This window comes from Citrus sinensis, chromosome 3 (assembly GCF_022201045.2).
Source record: "Citrus sinensis cultivar Valencia sweet orange chromosome 3, DVS_A1.0, whole genome shotgun sequence".
Lineage (NCBI taxonomy): Eukaryota > Viridiplantae > Streptophyta > Magnoliopsida > Sapindales > Rutaceae > Citrus > Citrus sinensis.
In genome coordinates, this window is record NC_068558.1 from 41,806,428 (window position 1) to 41,833,807 (window position 27,380).

At 34.9% G+C, this 27,380-nt stretch overlaps 5 protein-coding genes across 8 annotated transcripts; 1 reads left to right on the forward strand and 4 right to left on the reverse strand.

The window, feature by feature from the left end:
• Nucleotides 1-816: 816 nt before the first annotated feature.
• Nucleotides 817-4,171, reverse strand: LOC102629394 (uncharacterized). The gene is made up of 8 exons (XM_006480146.4): nt 3,768-4,171; nt 2,832-2,912; nt 2,635-2,723; nt 2,468-2,542; nt 1,922-2,061; nt 1,745-1,834; nt 1,540-1,602; nt 817-1,246 (listed from the first exon to the last, which is right to left on the reverse strand). The coding sequence occupies exons 1-8, from the start codon at nt 3,888-3,890 to the stop codon at nt 1,149-1,151; spliced, it is 759 nt and encodes a 252-aa protein (XP_006480209.2). The 5' UTR covers nt 3,891-4,171; the 3' UTR covers nt 817-1,148.
• Nucleotides 4,172-6,802: 2,631 nt separating this feature from the next.
• Nucleotides 6,803-8,855, reverse strand: LOC102629103 (F-box/kelch-repeat protein At3g24760). Its single transcript, XM_006480145.4, has one exon. It carries the CDS (start codon nt 8,279-8,281, stop codon nt 7,103-7,105), a length of 1,179 nt encoding a protein of 392 aa, XP_006480208.2. The 5' UTR covers nt 8,282-8,855; the 3' UTR covers nt 6,803-7,102.
• A 3,383-nt stretch (nt 8,856-12,238) lies between these two features.
• LOC102628841 (uncharacterized) lies at nt 12,239-14,341 on the reverse strand. Its single transcript, XM_006480144.4, has 5 exons — nt 14,193-14,341; nt 13,980-14,067; nt 13,322-13,848; nt 12,660-12,942; nt 12,239-12,539 (listed from the first exon to the last, which is right to left on the reverse strand). The coding sequence occupies exons 1-5, from the start codon at nt 14,196-14,198 to the stop codon at nt 12,520-12,522; spliced, it is 924 nt and encodes a 307-aa protein (XP_006480207.2). The 5' UTR covers nt 14,199-14,341; the 3' UTR covers nt 12,239-12,519.
• Nucleotides 14,342-18,233: 3,892 nt separating this feature from the next.
• On the reverse strand, nt 18,234-22,736 carry LOC102627851 (uncharacterized). Of its 4 annotated transcripts, none has more exons than XM_006480142.4 (4): nt 22,480-22,735; nt 21,616-21,859; nt 18,733-19,943; nt 18,234-18,633 (listed from the first exon to the last, which is right to left on the reverse strand). In XM_006480142.4, the coding sequence occupies exon 3, from the start codon at nt 19,921-19,923 to the stop codon at nt 18,754-18,756; it is 1,170 nt and encodes a 389-aa protein (XP_006480205.2). In that variant the 5' UTR covers nt 19,924-19,943; nt 21,616-21,859; nt 22,480-22,735; the 3' UTR covers nt 18,234-18,633; nt 18,733-18,753. The 4 variants fall into 4 exon arrangements, with proteins under 4 accessions (XP_006480205.2, XP_006480204.2, XP_024954076.2 ...); XM_006480141.4 differs by having other exon boundaries at nt 18,733-19,946; XM_025098308.2 differs by having other exon boundaries at nt 18,234-18,623; nt 18,733-21,859; nt 22,480-22,736.
• A 1,567-nt stretch (nt 22,737-24,303) lies between these two features.
• On the forward strand, nt 24,304-27,063 carry LOC102627562 (sm-like protein LSM5). Its single transcript, XM_006480139.4, has 4 exons — nt 24,304-24,492; nt 24,581-24,704; nt 26,596-26,668; nt 26,767-27,063. The coding sequence occupies exons 1-4, from the start codon at nt 24,459-24,461 to the stop codon at nt 26,797-26,799; spliced, it is 264 nt and encodes an 87-aa protein (XP_006480202.1). The 5' UTR covers nt 24,304-24,458; the 3' UTR covers nt 26,800-27,063.
• Nucleotides 27,064-27,380: the final 317 nt, after the last annotated feature.

Below are 27,380 nucleotides of genomic sequence, written 5' to 3' on the forward strand. Positions count from 1 at the left end.
AGCAGTAGGCCGGGCACGCAGATACATGAATGGAAACATCTGAAACGGCAATGCTCATCAGAATCAATGTGATATATTCCAGTAACTCCCAAAAATTACCGTGAGTGAAGACTCTTTCTCTTTCTCTTTTGGATTTAGTGATGATTTCTTTTTCATAAGACCAGTTGTTAGACGACAAATATAATTGAATTCGATTTTAATTATGCATCGTCATAAATACTCTTGTGACTTAAAAAAGATTGATACAGGAAAAATTCAGATATAACTGATGTCGTTTTGGATATATAAATAAATATATGGATTTCTTCTTTACAAAAAGCTTTATATATGTTTGGCCAGTGGGAGCCGAGGTAAAAAAAAGAAAAAAGAAAAAGGAAAATGAGTTCACTCTTGTCTAGCAGACAAAAATGAACCTAGACTTATTCAAGGACCAAAAGAGGTTGAACATCTTCTTCAGCTTACGAAAGATTTGGTAAGTTGCAGACTTGAGGAGACACCACGCACCGCACTCTATGCCTCTGCTGACACTTTTTTTATCATTATGATTATAATTCCATTACAATTATTTTTTAATCCGCAATACAAAAATGAACCTAGACGTTTCCATGGTCCCAAAGATAGAAATCATCAAATAAAAATTTTTTTTTTTTAAAAAAAAAAGCGGCGCTGACAGCTTCAGATACCACTACCTTCGGTTTGGGAAGATATACTTGATACTTTATAGCTTTTAGAAAGTAACAAAAAAATATCTCCAATTCCACCTTAAATTGCAATTGAGATAACGGGAAAAACAATAGCGGTTGGACCAGAAAAGAATAAAACAAAATGGCGATAAATTATGCACATAATTATAGGAGGGTAAGGCAAAACCTTGACATGAGGGTGAAACGAATTACAGCAATCATAAAATTGACCACCGTCTTTTCTTGGCTAAATGCAAACTATGATAAGACCAATAAACATAACCTTGCCCACATCCATGCAATTTTAGCAAAATTAACACAAAAACCCAACCACTGCTTAACAACCCCGCAGGAGATCATCACAAGCCACATTTCATGCTATTAAAAACAGCACTCTAGTAAAATCTTCGCACTGGACAAGGCAAGCATTTAGCTAAACGCAGAAAAGAACCACTGTCTATGCCTTTAATAGCCGCCACCACCCCTTGACCGGCCACCCGTCCTTCCGCGCCCACGCGCGTAACCTCTGCCCCCTCCACCTCTGCCTCTTTCATACCCGGTACCTGTCAGAAAAGCAATTGCTCAAGTAATCAGCGAACAACTTAGCTGCACACAAGAAGAAACATTACTAATTGAAATCACGCAAATAATTGAATGACCATGGACATCACACAAATAATTCCACTGCTTCCACATAAAATAAGTTCTAATTGTACGATTACTTCCTCATGCAAAACCTTGTTTGACCTAATTAACATTACATAACATCATACCCCCCAAAAAAATAAAAGAAAAAAGGTATAAGATCAAGTGGGTTTCCTCCCCAAAGAAAAAAAAGAAAATGCAGGAAACTTACCACGATATCCCCATCCTCTGCCTCGCCCACCACCTCTGCCCCAGTTTGAATACCCATCATATTCTATCAGGAAAGAGAGATAAATAAGATAACTTAAAGGAGAAAAATAATGTTTCCTCAACAAACCTAAAATGGAATTTTGATAAACCGGGAAAGAAGTTTCTCAATTTCAGATCATGCAGTTTCATATTCATGACTTATGTACCTTGATAGTTTCCATATCCACCTCTGGCATAACTTCGCCCTCTCCCTCTCCCTCTCCCTCTCCCACGACCCCGTCCACGGCCATATGATTCTAAAAATCAAATACCAGAAACATATTTAGATAAAACAAAGGTATTTGAAATCAGAACTGCAATTACCAACTTGTAGCTGATATTACCTTCATTGGCAGCATTGTATGCGTTGTTAACAGCAGTGTATGGAATGCGTCCTTGTCTAGGTGGTTGATTTTGCTGCTGCTGCTGCTGCTGATAGCGATACTGCAGCTTTGGTTGTTCAGCATTGTGCGGAGACTGGTACCTGTGATCATAAATTGCAAGTCATACTAACAATGTGCCAATAAAAGGGGGGAAACATTTCAAGTAAGCCAAATAGAATAATTCCAATTAAAGAGAAACAGAAAATCGCAGCACGACAATCGAAATGTAACAAGCACATTACTAGCACCACAGCTTCTATAGCATATTAAAAAAACAGGGCAAACGCTGTTACAGAATGCAGTGTGGATAGCATACCAAGTAAAATATCATGTCTACCTCCCAATAAAAGCCACTTGTTCAATGATTTATAAACCATCCTCATAACCTTTGTTAAAGCGTAAAAGAACAATTATTCCCAATAAAGTCAGCATCTAATTTACCTACATTCTTGACTACCAAATTTGACTTAGCAAGACAACATCGTTGATGTAGATAAACGAACCTACCCTGGAGAGTTCTTGTTTAGTTCTCTAGTCGAAAAGGTGATTGAAATCATTGAGACATGGCGAGTCATCTCCACACTGCATAGGACATAAATGATCAGGAGATACATGATGGAATTCAAAATATAAGTGTATCTCTTATGATGGAAAATCAAACTCTGCAGACTTACGGTACAAGGCCCTCTTCAATGGGTTCCCATGTATCAGTTATGCTAACAGAGCTGATGGCAGTATCTTGATGCAACTGAGGAATTCTTTTCTGTTCAATGATACAAATGGCTAATTGATTATAGATTGCCAGCAGACAGCTTGAGAGAGAGAGAGAAGAAATGGGGGAGAGGGTAAAAATATTGAAGTAGATACAGACCTTTATAATCTCAGCAATGGCTACCGTCTTGTTGATTGCTTGTCCCATTGCTTTCAAGACAATCTCTTTTGCATGCTTCTCCTAATTAAATATCATAAAAAGTAATTAACACTATGCAAAAGATGACAGTTTCTAATTAAAAGGAGAAGAAATCAATGACAATCTCACATCATAGAAAAAAAAAATGCAGGCCACAAAACTAATCTGTGGGCATGTATCGACACTCAATCTTTGTCATATAGCACAGACATGATCAAATATAGCAGGTCTAATAAAATGATTTTTTGGAAAGCAAAAAACCACCTGATGTGTTAGGTTCCAGAGTATGAATTGAGCAAAAGAATCTAAACCAACAGGAAAACTTAGGCAGAGCAATGACTATATCAAAGCAAGGACCTAAGATGCTGAAGACACACAACAACAAGTGTAAGCGACTAATACAGAGGAAAAGTTCAATGAAGGAAGCAGGCAGCAAAAGTGAAGGATATTAAACAAATGGCAAGCAATTCACATGCATCGGCAAACTGACGGACTTAAAAGGCCAGTTCCCAAGTACAATATCATGCATCCATTCCAAAAATGAAGCAGAATTAGATTAACCCTTCAATACATTTTTTTTTTAAAAAAGGAGCATCTTAACTTCAGCAGAGTGTTGTCACAACAATCCACAAAAACCGTTCAAAATAACACACTTATATAACACCCAAAATGGGTCAGCAAATGATAAGAAAAATCTAAAACACCAATCAGCCAAAGAAACTGAACCATTACAAAAATCAATCAGAGACCATCAAAGTAAAATGACTAAACTGCAGTAATTAGAAAACATCTCATATCGAATGGTCACAACATTTTTATCAAAAACCCATCAATAATAGAGACTAAAGCTATTTGAACCAAGGGGGAAAAAAAAAGAAAAAAAGAAAAGAGGAGTACCTGAAGAAGAGTGGTGGCGTAAGTGATGTAGTTTCTAATAGCGCCCTGTGTGGTGATTCGGATCTCGTTTTCATTTATGGGAGATTCGGGCTTCGGTTTTTCGACCTTCTGGTATCTGTCCATGCCTTCCCTTCCCTTCCCTTCCCTTTTTAACAACCCAATGCTAAAACCCTAGCACCACCTTTTTTCCTCTAATTCCCCTTTTTCTTAAGGCTAAAACCTCAGTCCCCAGTCCTTCTCTGCCCGGCTTTGCTTGTTATTTATTAGGTTACATTATTTCTTTTTCCATAATTAGAAATTCACGCGAGATATTGCGCGTGGATTAACACTGTGACCGGGGATTGGATATGGTTGTGTGGTGTCTGTTTCACTGCTTGTGGATTGGGTGGCAGTTTTTTTTTTTTTTTAATATTAATGTTGGTTCGAAGAAAGGACTGTTTTGTTCGAGTTTGCCTCTTTTTCCCCTCTTTCTAAACCTTTTTGTTATATTTCTCCTTTTTTGTTGAATTTTTTGCCCTTTCCTTTTTAAATTTCTTCATGCGATGGGCATGATCAATAAATAAGTTCATTAATCCTATTGCACACTTATTATTAACATCCGTTTATTAATCAATAATATTATGTGATAATAATGCGTTTAATATGATGAGACAGAAATTTCTAGTTAGAGATATAATAAACGATCAATCTATTAGCAAAGCTTTTTAGCTTTACACTTTACATAATCCACTCTTCAGATGGGTCGGTCCTAATCTCTGTATCTATCTCTATCCCTATCTCAGCTTATCACTAATCCTGGGATTCCGTCTGGCATGTATGGGAGATTAGCTTGTTGTGAAGCACAAAATTCATTTCATGTATGTACCACCACATCAGAGACAGATAATGCACAAGTCTTCTCAACCTCATCTATTTTCAGTTTCTGTTCAGCATTTTCATTAGATTATGAAGCGTAGTTTCTGAAATTCACAAGTACAAACTGAATGCATTCAACTTTATGCCAGCTTTAAGCTTAGCTCAACATTTGGGAAGATACTGTCAGTGAGGAAAGCCTAGAGCCCAGATGTTAACTAAACCATCATTGCAACATCCAATTGTTATAAATTTTAATTCAGAGGAACTTCCAATGTTTGTAATGCGTGGGTAGTGGTCAAAGAAAATTACCAGCATCCAGTGGCAAATATCTAGTGGAGAAAAATGGCGGAAAGCAAAGAATGACCATTATTAGCCTTAGTTTTTGCGTTATTTCTAACTCAAAGCTGACTCTGATACCACATGCAACTCAATGATGAAACTTATGCAATATTTTAAGCACAAAATGCAAGGTAGTCGGGAAATAACAGAGAGATGGTTCCAAAGAGCTCTATCTAAGTTCAAGGTCGATGACAATGAGCTACCAAGAACGTTTCCGAACTATCACTTTCTGAGCAATAATGAAGAAGTATAATCAGATTATGCTATCACTTAGGTAACATTCAGTATAACTTGATAGTCAAGAACGAACTTGGCTTAGAGGAACTACAATTCTGGAAACAGACAATAAGAATGCATGCAATTGAAAACACATGCAAACTGTATGGTGCCTAATTTGGCCAGATATCTGCTAGTTGTATGTATCTATGAAATGTGAGACATGCAAGATCCCAACTAAATGGAATTCTCATTCTGTAATAGTGCTTTTCAAACAAATTTGACAGCAAAACAGTTAAGTCTTGAGCAATTCAGTTCACACAGCAACACACCTTATCTTCCCCAAAAAGGTAACATGACATATCTCAACCAGATAACCTGTAACAATTAAAGGTCATAGTAGCTATTTGACATGCTATTAGTAGAAGGGAACAAGAGCTCATGACTAAAACAAGCACTTAAGAGGTATAACTGTTGTTCTTCATGTTGCACTTAGAAGATGCAACTGTAATGAAGTCGGTCTTGCTTCAACCCATAGTGACATCAATAACCAGGCTTAGCATTTCTCTTTGAGTCTTCTTCCTATTTGTATCTGTCTGTTTATCTACAACGCAAATTGAGAAATCAAGGTTGAAGACATTCCGTTTAATGCAGAAATACAAAACTTTCTAATTTTTTGCAAGGTTTTCCCTAGTCATTTGCATGACTTAAGTTTATTCCCTAGTGGACCAAAAAAGTGTATTTGCAATAAGCCTCACTGTACTGAAATTACTGCATCACTATTTAAGTGAGAAATGCAATTCAATGCACGTCAAAATATGAAACTTCTGCAGAACAAGTAGGTTCAGCAACAAGTGAGAAGATGCAAGTATATACATCTTTTCTTCTGTATTCTGCCTGTTGCTAATAACACAAATTTGACCATAAAGAACATAGAGAACATGTTGAACCAACCACATTAAAGATTCTATTGCCAAAACACATAAATGCTGAGAAATTTGAGATAAAGCGTGATCAAATTATGGTGAAAAATCAGAACTTTGACATTCATAAGGCTCGAAATCCATTGGCTGTAAAACCAACAAAAATAAACCCAAAATAAAACTTCAACATGACAAAGCTCCACTCAGTTCGATAGCAACAAGAGTTATCTATAAAGTGTGTTACTTTTAATAAGCAGGGTTTCCAAGGTGGTATAGTGGCATTTATCACATAAATTTATATTTAAGATATTAAAGCTAGCTGTGACATTAGGAGGTAAAACACATCTGTTAACAAATCAAAAGAATTGAATACATAAGCAGGTATCCAATATCTAAAAAAGCCCCTACAATAACTTACCAAAAACATCAAAGAGTAAATTTGTTTGTCATTATAAATCAGAGTAAAAGAATTAAGTCAACAAATATGTCTAAGGCTTATACACAGTAAATTTGGAGATGACCTGCAAAAAGATCAGTACTCGAGTAAGTGAAAATAGAAATTTAAAATCTGACAATTACAATAAAGTCTTGAGGGCAGCTTTAAATCTGGAAATTGAATAGCCTTTAGATTGATAGTTTGCATTTAATTGATGATCAACTGAAGCAGTATTGTCTCTACATCAAATACAGAGAACAACTAACTAAATATAAACATTTTCGAGCGCTTATGAGCTCTATATGCTTGTTTTTCATTAGAAATTCATCATTGAAATGTAATGTTTAGGATTAATTCATTCATGATAACAATACAAAAGATACACTAGAATAGTAATTCAAAATACATACATTGTATTACAAATTTACTTGCAGTGACGGAGAGAGTGCCAATTAAGATGCTAATGATACAAATCATGCACAAGTAAGAAAGGAATTCAAGTTATACTCATACAAAGATGTAGGAATTAATCAGTGTGACATAACTTGTTCTGCAGCATTACCTTCCTACTCACGCTGAATAATATTATGAAGCGAAACTGTTGAACAAAAGCTAATAACTTTATGAAACTCATTAACTGGCGATGGCAATTGCGGCAACCTCCTCCAGCTACACCTACACTTATCAGACTCAGTCCCAATCTCACAAACACAAGCTGGATACTTCTTATGATACTCTTCATTGAACACATAAATAAGATTACCAAGCCCCACACATTTCAAGCTTGCGAATTTATCATCCTCCTCGGTATCAACCAAACTGTACAAAAAATCATGCGGCATAATCGCAATCTCACTGAACTCCATACTAAGCTCATCAACCTTCCACAAATTAAAGGACGGCCCGCGCGGCGCATTGCACATCCCAGCCAAAACAAGCATATTTGGAGAAGCAATCAAGAAAGAAAACATAACCCCAGGTGGCCTAAGAGTCTGAACCTCACTCCAAACATGTTTTTTCAAATCAAAAGACGAAACAGAAAAGGAATAGATACCAAAAACATAGAATCTCCCTCGGAACAAAGCAGAGGATAAATATTGGCTTGAATATCCAGACCTGAAGTCGGCAGGCAAAGGGGGACATAACTCCCAAGAATCCGAATGGGGATCATAAATCTCAACAGCTAATCGATCTTCAATATCAACAAGGCCGCCAATGAATCTGACCCCACCTACAACGATAAATTTAGGCAAGTTACAGGCAAACCCAGAAGCCAAATCACAATGACCGCGATCGGGGTCATAAAAGACACCCACGAGGGGATTGATTCTCGAGAAGCGAAGCGGGGAAGTGAGGTGCCAAGAGGTGTTGAGGATGCGAGAGAAGCCGAATCTCGGGGTGGTGGTGAAGAAGAAGCCGTTGGCGCCAATGAAGCAAGAACCGGCGCGGGGTTCTTGGGCGGGAGGGAGGTGGAACCAGGAGTTGGAGGCGGGGTCAAAGGCGAAAGACTGGTTGTTCCTTGAAGAGGTGTTGTGGAGGCCAAAGAGGAAGAACCAAGGGCGAGGGCTTGCGTTGGTGTTGTGGGCGATGAGAGCAGAGAAAGACGGAGCCGAAATAATGGAGCGCCAAGATTTGCAGACGGAAGAGGCCCGAATGAGAGTCGGAATTGGGAGAAGGGAGAGAATACGTTCGGTTATGTCGGTGCTCAGGGTTGTGAAGGCGGAGTACGGATTGTGGTCTGACATTTTTTATTTTTTTTTGTTCCCACCCTTTTTCCAGGGATGAAGAAGGAGACTTGAAGAAAGAGGTGGGTTTGTTAATTAATTGCCAGGACTCAAGCGGTGGTTGAGAGGGGGTGGGAAATGACAACGTTTCATTAAGCAATGCAAGACAAGAAAATTGGGAAGTGGCGTGCTTGGCTGGCTATCAGCCTTTCATTCCCCTAACGCGGATGGAGCATTAAATCAGATTCGGACATAATAAATAAGGTATGATTGATGCTACTGTCGACATTTAAAATAAGAGAGCAAAGGGTTGTTGGTGACGACTGACGTCAAACATCCAGTTTAACTTAATTTCAGTCACAAAATACGGGAAGTTAATTTCAAAACAGAACCAGAATAGCTGACTTTAATGTTGGACAAAACCTCAGGGAAATAAAATCCATGAAAATATTCTTAAGAATAGTGTAGATGATGATTTTCAATCTTTTTAAAAGGGTTTTTGTTTTTGAATAATGCTAGAGGGCGAAAAACACGAGAGGAGAAAAAGACGAGAGAATTTTATTCTTTCTCTCTACTCACTCACTTTTTCTCTACCTCTTTCTTCATTATTTATCGCGTCTTTCTTTCGTTCTTCTTTATATCAAATATTTTCCTTTATTTTCTCTCATCTTATGTTTTTTGTCCGTATTGATTCGAGCAGGAAGAGTGATATTCTTAAGGCAGAGGAGCATAAGAATTATGGGTACAAATTTTGGAAGGAACGAAAGCTTTAGTTTGCTCATTGATTAAAAAACATATCGCAAACAATGTTATTTAAAGAACCCAGAGCCCGTAATAACTCTTCCTGCAATTTATATGTAAGTAATTTAAAATTGTGCATCATTTTGCTATTATTATTATTACCATTATTAGGTTATGTGAGTCTTATTGGACCCCTTTTAGAAAAGCCCAACAAATGGATTTCCTTTGAAAGCCCAAAACAACTCCAATTACCACCATATAGAATTTGGACCAAGACGAGGCAATAAGCAATGTCAGAAGCACTCCGCAGCAAGTAATGATCTTCATTTTTTAAACAGCTCAATGTATTTTTAGAATTTATCCTCAATAAAAAAGTAAAAAATAAAAATAAAGGGTGGAGCTATTTACAATCTTATAATTTATTTTGTGTATTTAAAAATTACTAAAATTACTTGTCACTCATCATTAAATTTAATAAATTAAATTTTATTTTGTATATTTTTTAAAATTTATTTTGAAAACAAAGAAATGGAATAGGTTTAAGAGATTTTCATTTTTATTTTTTGTTGTTAATCAAAAAGACAAAGATGAACATGTTTTTTCACTGTACTTTTATTATATTTTTGAAAAATTAAAACGAGCACGAGTTTCTAAGTAAAATCTTTTAAAATATTGATTTTCTTCTCTGTTCAATTAGGTATTATTTAAGATCTCGAAATTAATTTTTTTTTTTAGTTTAAGGTACGAGAATTATTCGTTAAATAATGGGTTTATTATATATGTGTTCATAATAATTATGTATATTGGCTCGTTGTAATTTAGATAATGAGTATTTTTATTAAAATACGTAATTTGTTTAGTTCTTAAATTAAGTAATTTTAAGGGTGTCCAAAATTGAAACTGAATTTTATTTTTTTATTTTTTTATTTTCACTCGGAAAGTTGATGGAATACCAGATGGGGACCACCGCGAAGGTGTCAACTTCTTTGACCGATCATTAAAATCACTAAGAAATGGCCTAAATCATATTTAATTTTTTGAGAGAGAAGAAATTTGTTGTATGAGAGCCTCGTACAAGGGTGGAGGTTAGGATTGGCATGGAATGAAATAGGATAGAATTTACCAATCTCAGTTTTATGCAAGTGGGATAAAAAAATGTCATATTTTTGTTCTTTTTCTAATCTGATAGATACGGAAATCGCCCATTTTTGTAATTCTGATTTTCTTTTTCATTTCAGGATTCCGGATGAACGACTAACAACCTAAATATTCCCTTCATATACAAGGAAAAAAGTCTGTGTATCGACCGAAGCAATGACTATTCATGATTCCATACTGGAATCAATTACATACCGGTTCCAAACTAGAGAAATGTTATGGTAAAACTTCGTTTGAAACGATGTGTTTTTTTTTTTAGGACAAAAATTTATCTTAGTCCCATCCTGTTACATATTTTATCTTATCCTATTATCCTGAACAATTTTGAATGTGAACAAATAAGTTTTGACATTTTTTTTAAGATCATTATAATTTAATATGGCAAAAATCTTGAATAAATATAAAGTATAATAACCAAATATTAGTTTTATTTTGACTACATGCATAATACAAGTTTTATGCAAAACATTTTTTAATTGTTTGTTTTCTTTGATTGCACATTAATATTAATACTTACACTTCAAAAAACTATAGATTTAGACAGTAACTAATTTTAGCCATGTTAAAATATCCAATAATTTAATAATATAATAATAAATCATACAAATAGCTACAGCTGGCAAAGATATGTGATGAGACAAGAATTGTCAATCCCATATATGGGATGAGACAAGAGTTGCTAATTCCACGTCACGTATATGCAAGTAAAATAAAATAAAAAAGTCTCATTTATGTTCTTATATTTTTTAGGATAAAAATATATCTCAATTTCATCTCACTAAAAAAAATTACGATATCTAATAGAGAAAAAGAAAAAAAAAATTTTAAGGGCATTTTTAAAAATAAATGTTATTTTATAAAAAGCGGGGGCTAATGAAATAAATTCACTGGTCCCCACAATTATCCTTGTGATAGCCTCCACCCTCAAATTTTAAGATCACAATTTGAGTAAGTCTTTTGAGACCTTTAGAATTCTCATAAAATCTCCTTTTTTTATTTTTACTTTTTTCTATTTTTTATACAAAAGGGAGCCTACAAGGATAAACCAAAACAAAATGCAGGAAAGCAATCCTATACACATCATGATCTAACTAAGGTACAACGCCACAAGAAGGATTGTGAAGAAACTAGAACCCAAGAGGTTGACTCATAGCGAATTAACGAGAAAGTCTGTTGCGAAAAATCTCTTTTTAATCAAAATTAATTAAATAAAAAATAAATTATTTTTTAATTTTAAAATAATAATTTAATTAAAATATTTAAATAAATTATTCTTTTAACAAGCTTTTCATACTCTCATTTCATAAGTTGTATTTATAATTTAAGTTTTAATCTAAAATATTTTTTTGAGAAAATTATAAGAATTTAGAGATATAGAGATAGAAATTATTAAATATAAAAATAATTTAAGATTTTAAGATTTGTATGTATTTTAAAAATAAAAACTTAAAAGAATTTTTTTTTTTTTTGTGAAAAATTTTGGAAGATGGTTTTTGTTTCTCAAAAATTAAACGAGGAATATTTTAAAAATAAAATTGAAGTAGAGTGTTATAAGGATGTTAAAGGGGTATATAAAAGTTCTACTCTTAGAATTGATATTCGTGGACTAATTTCTTAGTAACTTGTGTGACATTAATTAGAGTTGGCACTATAAATCACATTGGATGTGAAATGTTAAAATGCAAAATGTTGCAAGAGAATGTTAGGAAAGCAACGTAACATGCTGCTCATCAGGTTACTAATTTGATTCCCACAAAAAGAAATTGATAATCTCAATTCTAATAACTAATTAAAACAATATTTTTTTTTTATCTTAAAGACAAGAGGTCTCGAATACAAAACCTGTTTATATGGATCAGAAAAAAGTTAAATTGTCATTAAACCAGATATTTTATTTAAAAATTAATTAAAGAATTATCCCTTTAAATAATCAATTAAGTATATATATCTGGATAGAGATTAAAATGTCAGGTGACAGCTATAGAAATTAAAATGAACTAGTAACCTATTCTATAATTTGACTCTAACGTGTGTTGGGTGAGTTCAACGATCATCAAATCAATTCATAATAAATAAAACTTAATCATAAACCATACAATATATATTTCGCAAAGTGGTTAGGTAATTAAGGCTGTAGGCCATGTTTACAAAGATTCAGCTATTACATTTCAGATCGTTAATACAAGGATTAATATTTCAATTAAGATTTGCTAATTTTCTCAACAAAATACCAAAATTAAACCATCAATACGGCCTAGATAATTGATGATCAGTATAGTACACTCAGCCATGCAACGCAAGCAAAGCAAGATCCTATTAATTTCTTCTCTTCTGCTGCAGCTGGCTCTCAATTTATTCCTTCATAATTCTAGCACCACAACTGTTCAGAAAAAAACAAATGATTAAATAAATATTATGCCTTTGAGACTTCAAATTAATGTGAGAGAGAGGGAGGAAATATATCAAATTAGAATGGGATCGATATGTATGTATATCTTACATTCAGAGTCGGTGGTGATCCAATTCCCTTTTCTTGGGGTGCAATGATTTGTGCCAGGAATAGGAATGCAGCTCACAGATGAAATGACACGGTAGTTTGTCGTCATCATTTGGTCAATATTCTTAGATGAAGAAGATGCCATTGAAATTCCTGAGTAAACGGAAGTAGTAGTGGAACAGTTGCTCTCCACATCCCACCTGAAACTTATTTTTGGAGACTCGATGCTTAGCTGATCTTCATCTGCTACTGCTTTCAGAGTTGCTCGATTCCTGAACTGAAGTACCTGGCGATTAAATAGTCAATTATCATAATTATCCATCTGTTGCCACCCATTGGCTCAAACCAGGATTTTGGTTCATTTAATAGTTAATTATCCTTATCATTATCGATCTGGGAGGGGCCTTGGCCCCCACCCCAAGGGGACAACTTTAGTTTTGCCCCGTGTACTTGATATACATATTTGATCAGATATTCAATTAATTATGAAAATTAAGTCCCATCTACAACCACCATAGTAATTATTGTGGCGGCTTGCCGGGTTCTAGTTCTAGTTCTAGCTCTCAAAATTTAACATTAATAGCATCTACGCAATGTCTACCAACTGCAACAAGAAAAACTAGGAGCTTATTTATGATGAAATGATGAATAAAATATTGAAATACCTTTCTGCCAAGAAACTTGCCTCCCTTTTCTGATTTTGCAGCAGCGGCCCATCTCAATAGCTCCTTCATCCTCGACATGGTTTTCGTTTTATGATTATCTTTCTTGTTGCTTTCTACTGCCGTTCCACATTGCTCATTATTACGATCTGCATTATTTGTTACTGCGTTACTGCTATCACTTATTGGTAAAACTTTGTTTCCTGCGTGGACAGCAGCGGAATCATGAGCCCTGTGATGATCATTAGAGCAAAGTCCACGAGCAATCTCTTGATCTTTCTTCATCTTGCACATAGCATGGATCCAGTTTCTTCTATTAACGCTTCTAAGTCTTCTCAAATTGATAGTGCTGTCGAAACAAGCTCTTGCAACATCTTTTCTACATAAAAATGCAAATGGCTTGAAATGTTTACCACCCAAACCGTGTTGATGATGATGATGAGGATCGCTCTCCTTATCCCTTTTCGATCTTCTTCGATGAACTCCCCGTTGCTTATACAAGATCACATCTTTAGTTTCAGCATCTTGCCCTGCAAAAAATAAAATAAACTCACCACGATAAGTGCATGATTATGGACGAGAATCATCCCATGGTCTGAACTAATTTCTTTTAACCAAAATTTACGTGGGCGCTAATCCTTTTTTTTTTCTTATTACTTACCATAAGCAATTTTCTTGTTGGCCCGATAGGGGGTACTTTCTCCTGCTTCTTCAGGTACAGTTGTTGCCTTGAACAGCCATTGAAAAATCTGCTACAATTGAGGAGCGAGGTAATAAGTTTTGAAGTGAATGATGCTAAAGATGAATTGTGTACATATACACACATGCTGCATGTCTTATGAGCTTAATTATATACTATATATGCAAAGCTCACCTGCATGTTATGCTAGATATTTAGTGGAATTAACAAAAAACTGTGATGACTGATGACTGTGTTGGTCAAAATGGACAGCAATGAAAGATCTATCTGTGCTGTCTACATGCTGAGGATTCCTGTCTCCACTTGAAGCTTTTGAGAAGAAGAAGACAAAAGAAAATGGATGTGAATCTAAGCAAAATGGAGAGACAACTAGGCGGTGAGTGTAGGAAGTTGGCCTTGTGATTCTTTTGTAACATGGGGGGGATTCATTATATATATTATATAAGATGATCATGTGGTGGTTGTTGATTAAGGGTAAGTTTTGAATTAACTAATTAATTAACACATTCAACTCAAATCTAATCAGCCCTTGTGGCTCCTTCTTTAACCATACACTTGTTCATCTATGGTTTGCTTGATCTCACGGTCCCTGAATGAAATCACAGGCCATTGGTTTTTTTTTTTTTTTTAATGGTGCAGATTTGATTTACAATATTGTCTCAAAATTTGTATTCGGTAGCTAGCTAGAGTAAGCAATGTGGCTGTAAATCTCAATGGAGTGAGTTCGGGTAAATGACGATTGTGAAAGAAACTGCTTCTACAATATGAGGCTTCTCAGTTTATATTGAACCGAGAAACATTATCTACTACTGGGCCAATGTGGATTTTGGTTTGGAAGGGCCATACGACAAAACAGGGGGTCCTATCATAAATATATAAAATTGAAGGGTCTAAAAATTTAGTTTATGAACCAGTGAATTTCATTTAACCCCTCGGCTTTCCTGACAATTTTTTCCATTGTGCGCCATATATATATGTTTTTTTTAATATTGATTGCACATCAGAACATGCTCAGACAAATAATCTTCATAAACGAGAGATGTCTTTACTCTACTCGTATTTCGCAAGGGAAACATACTATATAAATTAAGTAATTAACTCCACACAATCATATTAAATTGAGAGAGGTTGAGTGTATGGGGACTCAAACCACTGTTCTTATAATTGTGAAGGCAGTGGTTCACCACTCGACCGTGTGCGCCATATTCATTATTTATCATTGAATTATTATTTTTAAATAATCTAATTTCATCGTGGTTAAAGATTTAGCTAGTTCTATTATCACCTTCGAATACTCATGTTCAAAAAATAATATGTTCTCTATCGGTAAAAGGGAAAGAAAACAGAAGGAAGAAGCTAAGAGTATTCTTAAGAAGCATATTAAAGAGAAAAACATCAAATATTACACTATTACATTTATATAGTTAAAAAGAATGCTTGTACGCCTTGTTTTTCTTTTAGTTAGTCCTTCTCCTTGAACAAATGTGGTTGTCAAATTTTCTTACACTGAAAATTTTGACCTCATTTAGGATTGAAGTTGAAATAATACAAGTAGATTATTTCATAAGTTAAAAAAAAATATGATGTTTGATAAAATTTTCAAAAGCTGCTTATTTCATAAGTTTCTTCACTTTAACAATAGATAGGGGATTATTTTTTATAATCAGTTTATTAAATAATTCACCGTACTTTTTTAAAATTTATATTATAACCTTAATATTTTAATAAAAAAACAATTATATCTTATTTTTCATAAGCCTAACACACGCGCACACACACACAACACACACACATACCACGCACGCACACACACACATATATAAAATCATCGTAACAATATAATTTAACAAACACTAAACTCTTATTTTAAATAGCATATAATTTCATCGGTACAGTTGAAGTAGCTTATTATATTAATTACTACGATCGCAAACTAGTCCTAAGACTTAGGACAATGCATTTTCTCTCTCAGCTTCTCTGTCTTTCAGTTCTTCGGACGAGGGGTTCATATACAGAAGCTTAGGATTGTAACTCATAATTTGGAGAGAAATCTCTAATGCATCTTGTTTTATATAGGGATATCGCTACTCTCCTCCCCATAGTTTGCAGCTTCCCCTCTAGTCCTGTAGTTTTCATAATACTTTGATACTTGTTAATGCCAAAACATTTACAGAAAAATTCGTTACAGCCATAGTCGAATCTTTTCGAATCTTTTTTTTCACTTTTGTTAAATTTCGGACATTATAAGGAAAGAAATAGTAAAATCCAAAAACTATAGGGACAAAAAATATCAATCCCTCTGAAACCTCACAAGTCAAGTTTTTTATCCGTTAACATATTAATTAAATTTTTAATATTCTCACCTTAAAAATGTGGTAAATTTGACGCTAAATAGAAGTAATTTGATATTGCAACATAAACTGCGGGTGTAAATGCTAATTAATTCAGATATTTTCACGACTTGCTTCATTCCGATGTTTATAATCATCAAGCCTTTTTAACTTTGCTCATATAAGCCACCGTAATAGACTGATATTTCTACAACTAATGGTTACTACATTAGAGGAAGTGTATTACAATTCTTTGACATAATCAAATGGCCACCATATCACATGTTGGATAAGCTTGAGCATGTGAGGAAGGAGATATTTTAGTGTATAGAAACTGGCAAACTGCGCTGTTGGTGTTAATTGCTGAGGGGCTCACATGGAGGAGGGTGACTGAACAATCAAGAAAAAACTGCATTTATTATAATGTGTTGTATTTTACTAGTTTATTCTTCTTCTAGACATTTGTGGTGTTGCTCTAGATACCATAAAACTAGCGGCCTGTCATTGGAGTGGGGTTTTTGTTTTGCGCCTGTGTTTGAGCTTCTCTCACATTTCATTCTCAGAAGGTTTTGGCTTGGCCCTGCCATCCACTTCTTGACTTTAAGATTGACGTGGCATGATCGCAATGGCGTGATGTTTATGTGTGTGATGGAGGGAGAGAATCAAGGCTAATGTCTCTGTTAGTGGGAGTATGTTTGTCACACATGTAAAAGTTGCGGTTGCGGCTTGTTTCTTCCATTCTTTTACGGTGATTAAAAAAACCACAAAGTGCTATTTTGTAGATCTAGTGGTGGAGCTACCATCCACGTAGTCTCCCTCTGTTCCTCTTTCTCTCTCACACAAAAATATAACATCAGACTAACGGAGTCGGAATGTACACCACTCACCCCAACCCCAAACCCCCCCCCCCCCCCTCTCTTTTCCTATTCTATTGGGATTTACAGTGCACAGATATCATGAAAAGTAAGATTTTGATTACACCAAATCACCCAATAAGTCCTTAATCACATGTGAGAGTATAGTTATTGCTTTATTAGGAAGTGGATTTTACAATGAGTGGTTGACAGAATAGCACTATTAGACATTTATCAGAATTTATAGTAGTGTGGGATTTTTTTCATTTAATATGGTAAAATTGTACTGTATTTTTTTGGAGAAAAAATTAAATTTTCATTACTGATCATTTATAAGTGTGGGAAAACACACAAATGAAAATTGAAACAGAGAATATCTTTGTTTGTTTACGTGATTACTTTGAGTGAAAATTACATCACATGGGCATGTTTCACAGTAATGCTGCTTTGCCCAACCCATTAGTGACTAATTTATGAAAGCCGAAACTTCGCCTATAAATTTGCAGCAAATGAAAAGCTCAATTGCCAACAGATTTTGCGACAATAATTCTAATAGTACCAAAATTAACTTTAACAAACCGACAACTAGCATTGGGTTGTCACGCTGGCTGGAGGTGACGGCCAGTTAATAGATGCTCATAACTTAAATAATCTCACCTGTTCAAACCGTATTGATTTGATTCACTGACAGCTGGGTCCGAGTTCTATTCTCTGTCACAGCTAGGAAATACAATTTCATTTTCATAAGTCTGATTTTCATCATCATCATCATCATCATAATCATCACCATCATAATAATAATAATAATAATTAAAAAAACATTGGTGTTTAAAAAATTGGGCTAATCCACTCTAGAAAATTGAAGCATTGGGAAGAAAAGAAGATGCGTTAGAAATTGCACAACCAGGGTTCGAATCACAACAGTTAAAAACTGACATGGTATCAAACTGATAATTTTGATGGTTAAGAATGACTCTTTTAAGAAATTGGATTCATTTCAACGAAAACAGCACCCAGGGTGCAATCATAACTTTGAGCAACAAACATTCCCATTAACTTAAAAATAAACTAATGCTAAAACACTCAACAGTTCAAATCGAGTGAATAGAAGGGGAGAGAAATGCAATCATCAGAATAGAGAGTACAATGCAATTCCAATCTAGAAATAAGACGACAATTAAACACAAATGAATGAGTCTTTAGTAACCCCAGTAAAACTCTCTTGTTTTCTTCCTTTCCCATGTATGAAGAAACCCATTGAGGTTTAAACACAATCCATGCCGATATGTTCACATGCACAGACCCAGCTGTAACGACATATTCACATACACAGACCCTGCATAACCGCACTTCTAGCAAATGATTTCCGAAAATATGGTTGTTAATCAGCTTATAGATTCTCCTCTCAAGAGAGGCAGTGTCTGCAAATTACTGAACATTAGGGTAAAAAAACACCAGCTGGGTCAGGCAAAGCAATCTTAAATACAATTCCAGCACATATCAAAGTCATGTCAAGAAACCAGAATTTACCAGGAATGTGCTGGCCACCTCTCATGGCTGATCCTCATCAGATCTGGATTGTGTCAAACGTCGCCGTCTCCTTGGGATTGGAGATGTATCTTCACCCACATCACTGAATATATGCAAGTCATCTTCTTCATCATCTTCTTCATCTTGAAGACCCAAAAGATTCTCACCCCAAAGGAAGCGACGGCGCTCAGATAAAGCTCCAGCAGAACGCCGATGCCTTGTCCATGCCCTTGAACGGGCTCTTGATTCACCAGTACCATCCATTGAACCGATCATGTGAAACAAAAAGAAAGTAGTCCACCATGGTGCATTAACTTCACCATTGCCACTTTCTCTTCCAGCGGAGAACCTATCACCATTCTCAATAACATAGTCACCAACTACAACAGCACCTGGCATAGATGAGCGAATAGCGCTAACAATATCACTATACTCCCTTTGGTGCTCAAGGCGTCGCCAGGCTCGTTCCCTAGATGGGTCAATATCAGAGGGTCTGGTCGTTGGGTGAACCCTCCTGGCATGTCGACGCAATTCCTGGTAATTACCAACAAAGGAACATGACTCTCTGGAACAAGTTCTCCTTTTCAGGTTAAGATATTTTCTGGCCTCTTCTACAACCTCCCAGCCAAGTATTGCTCCACGGCACATGGGGCATTTCAAACTCAGGATTGATTCAGACGAATTATCTACATCTAACCCTTCAAGTTCAGTCCGTTCATGAAAGGTCTGAGAGTTCCCTGCTTCTGGATTCAAATTGCCTTCTCCTTCCCTTTCTAACAGCCTATCTGCCTGTTGAATATTATTTTCCCCTGGTCCTTCTGGCAATCCATCAGATAAAGCATTGCTTCCATTCAGATTGAGATTTTCACTACTTTCAACAAAGTCAGTTCTCAAAGCCAAATTCATATCAGAAGCATTACTATTGTGTTGAGGGTGTGAAGGTGAAGAATGGGATAAAGTTGTATTGTTCCTAGAACTGGTCCTTAATTTCTTATACCGGTCCAAGCAATTTGAATGCCGGTAACTTGTATCACAAATGTAAGATCTGCAACCCTTGTCATGCGAGCTGCAGATGAGAAGAACAGCATTATGTGGATGGTCCATGCAGATGGGGCATGAGATCTCATCCAACTCTTTGTGAAGAGCATGAATATCTGAATCAGTATACATTCTTCTTTTCACACCAGCCATCTTGCATGCACTGTCGTAAACTACTAAACATATTGAATTTATCAGAACATCAAAACCACTAGAACATAGTTCATACATCAAATAGATCAACCAAAATACTGTACACCCTCGACACAAACTTGCAAGTTTACAAAAAATTTAACAATATCATTGTTGCAAGTTTGATTGAATTAAATGCAGTGAATCAGTCACTTACCCCCACAAGATATGAGTGGAAAAAGTAAAACACAAGTCACTGAATTGGAGAAAAGAAACATATAAAGTAAATCAACCAAATAACAAATATAAAATTGGGAATCCTGCAATTTTACATTAATCATTTTGATTAGAAGGTTCATCATTTACTGCACCATTAACTAAATAAAATATATTTAATCATGAACTAGATCTACCTAATTTCAGACGAAATGATAATGAAGCAAGATGACCTCAATGTTGCAGTCAAATGTATTTCAAAACTCACTAGATATGGAAGGGAAAGAGACCAAGGAGCATTTCTTAAAATTACGAGAAATAAGAAAATTAATAGTTTGTGCGCAACTATGCTGGTTCTCTTTTTGTATGTGTTTTGATGTTATTGTCATGGTTTTGGCATTAAAGGGATGAAATACAAATTTGCATCTGCATTAGAGAAAGGAACATACCCAGCCAGTGAAAATAGGGCTTAGGTGACGAAGATACCAACAATCAACTATGACATGAAGTATCTAAACAACTTTACCAAAACAATCAACTAATCACAAACAGTGTAGCCACCACAAAGTACCAGTGCTATTTCAGCAGCAGTGCTACAATGCCCAAAAGATTTGCCCAATTTGGTGCCCGGACAGGCGCAGGCCAAAATTCATGCATTACAGATTTTCCCCTATATCAAGCTCATCGTGCACTGCAGTCATAGTAGCGTATAAATTCTTTCTTTCCCTCATGTTTTATTTTCAAACTACGACCTAATAAATTTGGAACCAACCAGTATGCAACATAATGGATTATGTTATCAATTTCTCAATACCTCTGATCCAAATCTAGGATTGTTGTGGTAGATTGTTATAAGAATGATCAATGTCTCTGTTTTCTTTTCCTCTATATTATCAATTTCTAAAGAAAAAATGCATTCCACAAGTAAATTAAGCCCATCAAATAAAAAAGCCTTTAAATAGTATTCGGTGAGACTAAACACATCCCATATGTGTGTGCGCGTGCGCGTGTATGTATAGGTTGTTTTACAGCAGTTTAATAATTCCAGAAGTGTGCATACAAGCAGTTAGTCGAATGGTAAAGACGCCCCACAACCCACACTGAATTATTATCTGGCAAGTCCTTCCTTCCTCAAAGCCAATCCTGACAAACTCATAAAAACCACTAAGCAATCACATAAACCCACCCATTCCATAGTAGCAGTCTGATATAATCTTTCAATGAAACGTCAGTGTATAAGGTCAAAATAAATGAAGCTCGATGTAGAATAGAGCAAACATATAAATGCAATACAAACATAAATAAAAGCCATATGATAAACATACAGTTTCGCATCAAAAAAATAAATAAATAAACAACCTCAACACGAGATAAGTAATATGATGGATTGTAAATTGATATGGCACTTCCACAGTAAAATCATAAGATTTGAAATGCTGTATACATAAATCAATGATACGAATACTATGTATGTCAGTTAACTTCACATACACTTACCACAAAAACTCTAAACTGATTTCCTACTGCAACCTTCTGAACCTCTACGTACCAGTTGGAAAACTTGAAACAATGAAATCTTTTATTAACTTTGTAATCACAGCAAAAACACTCGAGCACTGCTCCAAAGCATGCAACAATGATTTAGAAATAAACAGTTCTACAAATCTGGAGATAACAAGCCCTTGAATAAATAATTAACAGCTATGCCTTGAGCCACTAGATCACAAGTGAATGTTTAAACCTGCAATTACACCACAAAACAGAGGCGATTGTGAATAAAGAACATTTCAAATAAAAAATTGAAGTCATCAAATGACAGAACAAACCTTTACAATAGCACCAACTATTCAAACTGAATTTAAAGAAATAAATGCAACTTAATAATTGTAACCAGTTAATCAAATGATACAAGTTTATAAGCACCAATCAGTTTAGACAAGCATGAAGTTCAAATTACTATGTTTTGCTAATCATTTCATTCGATCAACAAATTTTTGATACATCGGATACTTATCTATCATCAAGTAATAATCTAAACCGATCAACGAACAATTATAACATGAGCCCTACACCAGAAACACATCCATCTATCAATCAACAATCAATACATCTTTTCCAAAACAAACATAATATGACAAATAAAAGAATAATCGGGGCAATATATGCGCCAATGATATACTAATTCTAAAATTGATTCATTTTCGAGTAAACATTCGACATCCTTAACTTGTAATCAGAATCGGATCATTCAAAAACCACCAATAACAATAAGAACTAACGAGCATAATAATTTACAGGTAATCAATAGCAGCGAAATCGATTCGAACAAATTAAAAGAAAATAAGGTAAAAAAAGAATTACAGAAGAGATTCGAGTTCCAGTTCGTCTGAATTTTTCGAGATGCTTTGATCCCTATGATGGTTGCGTAACGGGTTTGCTTAAGATAATAGCGATTACGCGGATCGAGAGGTTTTGGTTTGGTTATTTATACAGTTTAATTTTCTAAATAAATAAATTAAATAATTATTTATAAATTTATCTATAGGTGAAAGGACGAGAAACGGGAATTGATAAAGGGAGGTCAAGATAGGCAGGGGGAATTTTCATCGGATTCTATGCATTATGCAATCCGCCTTCTTTGTTGCTGCCTGGGGGAAGGTGGTGTGCCGGTCGATTTCTTGCACGTGGCGCGCATCGGTGCGGTTGCGGTTCGTTTGACGTGGCTACTGACATTATAACTTATTTTTGGGGAAATAAAATAAAAATATAAGAAATACGTTCGTTTTGCGTTTTTATTTTTTTGGACGTTTTACGTGCGTTTTTAGTTACACGTAAAAGAACCAAGAACTCTTTTAATGGGATTTTCTTTTTTCTTTTTTCTAGAAAAGAAGAAAAAATGACACAAGAGTCGTGACCCACATTTGAAGAAATGTAGAAAAGAAACCCTGTCGATTAATTGAATGATTCGTTAGGTGATCCTTAAGATCTATACTATGGCCTATGGTGGTGGGGTGGTTAGGACTTCGCAGAAGGCGTGAATCTGCACCTACTAATATGTATGTCAGATTATTATGGAAAGGGGTAGTCAGAATTAAGATTATTTTGGGAAAGCATTGCAACTAATTTTTTTTTTTTTTTTTTTGTATTCATTACAAGTAAAAGTCAGTAGATTGAGCTAGAATGATATTTCATACTCAAGTAATGCTAGATATTTTAATATTTAAGTCTTAATTTAAGTTTCAACTGATACAATATTCATATATTAAATAGTGATTAAGTAATTGTATAAGTTATAAAATCAATCATTTAATAAATAAGTGACATATGACATCGGAGCTCAAGTGGAGAAGAATTTTATAATATATTAAAGGTAATATAGCCAACTAATGCATCATTTAATATATGAGCGACATATGACATTGAGACTTAAGTAGGAGAAGAGTTTGAGAATACATTATAAGTAATATAACCAACTAATACATCATTTAATAGATAAGTGACATATGACATCAAAACTCAAGTAGGAGAATAATTTTAAAATACATTATAAGTAATATAATCAATTAATTCACACATAACGTGTCTAATTGAATTTAATATAAATACCATTTGCATTATAATTTTTTTTAAAAATATACACATATCATAATATTATTTATTTATTTATTTATTATATAACTAACATAATATCTCTAATACATTAAAAAAAATTCTCTAAATAGGGGCTCAAATACACATATATCATACCGTGTCCAAATGTTGGGGTCACTCATAATATAATTTCCAATGTAACAATGGTCGTCTTTTAGCAATAAATTTACATAAAATTCCTAAACTGATTATTACAAATTACAAATTTAAAGCCGTGCTAAACTTCATACTAAAAAAAAATTAAATTAAAAGAAAAAATAGTATTTAATGTAGCGAATTCATTTATTATAATCTCTACTATTAGACACAGTTTAAATTCGATTCCTCCACAAGATTAATTGATAATTTATTTATGGTTGGTGCTACGTTACGTTAATCATACGCCAGACACAGCAACAATAACAGATTCCACTATAAAAACTATTTCTGTGAGTGGATGTAGTTACAATTAACGTAACCTGGGGGATACTTTATTTTTTCCACACACACTCCTCAAAATTGTACCATCTGAGATGCACACCGCCTTTTCACAGCATTTACAAACCGAATTTACCAAACCCCAGAATAAAAAAGAATTGATTTTTAAATCACAGCGCCTCGACAATTTCACAAAGGCGCTTGAACTTCGCAAACGGGGGAAAGGCAAAAGCAAACCAAAAGTCCTCCAATCGCTCTCGCTTACTCACGGCATGGCTCACAATCCTTCGCAGCTCCTCCCATCAGGTAACGTAGTCTCTGTTTCGTCTCATTGTTTTAGTTTCTGAAGGAAATCAAAATGGAAAATTAATTAATTAATTCACGGGTGGCGCAGAGCTAATAGACAGATGCATAGGGTCCAAAATTTGGGTGATAATGAAAGGAGACAAGGAGCTTGTTGGCACTCTTAAAGGATTTGACGTCTACGTCAACATGGTCCTTGAAGACGTCACCGAATAGTAAAGCTTCTCTTAACTTTCTAATTTCTCTGTATTAGGGTTTTACGTTTATTGATCACTCAATTTGGTCGTTTACTTGTACCTTTCTTTTAAGTGTTTATTTAGTTGTTTGTTTTAGGGTTTTAAGGCATCTTTTTTAACTTCATATAGTTTTGGGTCGAAGTAAGTGAATGCATTTTTTAAACAAGCGAAATGCATGCAACTATACTTGTTTGACCTACTTTATTTGTACTACATGCGCGATTGGGTCTTTGTTTAGAAAAAATTTGTTTTGTCTGCTCTAGAAAGGGGTTAACTTGTGATTGGCCTTCTCAACTGTGAGAGCGTTATGTGTTGATTTGGGATGTTGAAATGAATGAAAAAGATTTTGGGTGATTCTTGTCGTGGTCTATTTTGAAATGGCATGTGTGGATTCGGAGTCAAGGATGCCGATTGGTTCTCTTTCTCTTTTAGGAACAGTGGTCTTTTTCAGAATGGTATAGAGGCAGTTTAGCAAGCTTAAGGGATGATTATGTGTGTGTGGAAAGAGTGAAGTTCTCTCACTCATTCATGGAAGTGGATGCGTATTTTTCTTAGATTGTGAGTAATGCTGAGGTTTTCTTCTGTAGCCAATGATTATAGGTCTTGTAAGTTATCAGTTGATTAGTGGGAAATCTTATATGCCAAACTGAGATTGTTTATGTGAGAAGATGGTAAATTCTTCAAGGGAAATATCTGTAGCCAAATGTCAATTATCAAGTTGGTTTCTTTTCATACATGCGTTATATATAAGACGCCAATATAATCACTTGATTGCTTGTATGGTGATGTCACCCTATTAATCTGAATCTTCTCTTTGATACGGCACATTTTAAGGGTGGCTCTGTCAAGGAAGATCCTCTATTCGTAAGTTCTCATTCCTAAGTTGGGATTGTATGATAGAAGTCATCAAGGGTGGCCTCTGTCAAGGAAGATTCTCTATTCTTCAGTTCTCATTCCTAAGTTGGGATTGTATGATAGAAGTCATCGTCATTCTGGCTTGCAGAGAAGTACAGTTTTGGGGTAAAAATTTTCATGGAAGTTGAAAAGATGTGTCAGTGCATCTATTAACAATTATTCTCCTGCTTTGTTTGTTCTGATTCATGGCAGTTGTCTACCCTCAATAAATGACATTTTCATGTTAAACTTGACGGAACAGCTACCAGGGTATAACTGGCAGCTCTTGTAACTGATGAATGAGAATTTAAAAAGTTGTTGGAAATGGTGACTGCTTAAGCACCATCTAATGGATTAAAGGTGTTGGAGTTGCAAATTTGCTAAAAAAGGTCCGAGGTAGACTTCCTAGCCTAAAGTCGTGCTCAATTGTTGAATGACATCAATGAGGATATATCTTCGGTATAGTGTGTGCTGTTTTTTTCTTTATCTTGGGACAATTTTGCTCTTCTACAATGGAAATTAACTTTCCTCTGTTTGAATTCTCTACTTTCATTTGTTGAGAACTATAGGAAGTTATACCTGCCGGAGTTTGGCAATGGGTTTCTTTTGCCATTTTTGGAAGTCAGAAAAAACTTTTTGTTTGGTGGATAAAGCAGATACATCTTTTATTATTCATGAAAAGTATTGAAAAGAGCAATGCAACACAAGTTGAAATAATTACTGTCTCAGATTGTTAGCTTAGTGGCCCCTCAAACCTTTCTATTCGTGTTAATGTTTTGTTTAGAATGATATAATGCTTTGTATTTATATGAAATTAGAAAATCAGATCTCTGACCCTTATCATGAAGCAGTGTACTGAAATAGCATGCACCTTGGCACGTATTTACTCGTCCTTGTTATATAATCTCTTTTACTTCAAAGGTTAATGGTCTTGTACCTAATTTCAATCTGTTTTTTGCTTCTATGTTTATCACAGTGAAATCACTGCTGAAGGTAGACGGATTACAAAGCTTGATCAGATTTTGCTCAACGGAAACAACATTGCTATAGTGAGTATTCCTTATGAATTACACCTTATGATTGACTTGTGGAAAACAACTTTCATTTTGCTAATTAAATTCTTACCGACAATTTGTTTGCAATACAGCTTGTTCCCGGTGGCTCACCTGATCCAGAATAAGGGTGTGGACTCTACCTCAGTTTTAACGAGGTCTAGTCCACTGAGATCTGTTTTATTGTCACCAATTTTACTTTAAAATTCTCTAGGTGACATGCCTCTCGGCTGGAGTATTAAATTACGATGGATTATGTTTCACCTAACTGCAAATGCTATTTAGTAGATGGTTTTAATATTCACTTATGTGGAAATGTGTAACTGTTTGTGTTGCTGCTAAGGAAATTCGGAGTAACTAAATTAAATTAGTAGACCGGCTCACTTGCTCAATCCATCGGAGTAGAATACTGAGTTATACTGCTGTAGGTATTAGGTAATAGTTTTTGGATGACTAGAAATCTTGGTCCACAACGAGGTGATGATGTGAATCATATGTTATTCTCTGCTATTACCCAGACTAATTGATCTAATTTTGTGTGAAATACTTACAATGAAACGAAGATACGAGTTTCTTAAACTATTTGAATTTACTCATAATACTCTTGATTATGCATACTTCTTTAAAGTAATGACATTTCTCCATCGAGTCTAAATTTTGACTCACTCCTCTCTCTTGATAATCCTTAATTTTAACTCAAAATAAATTT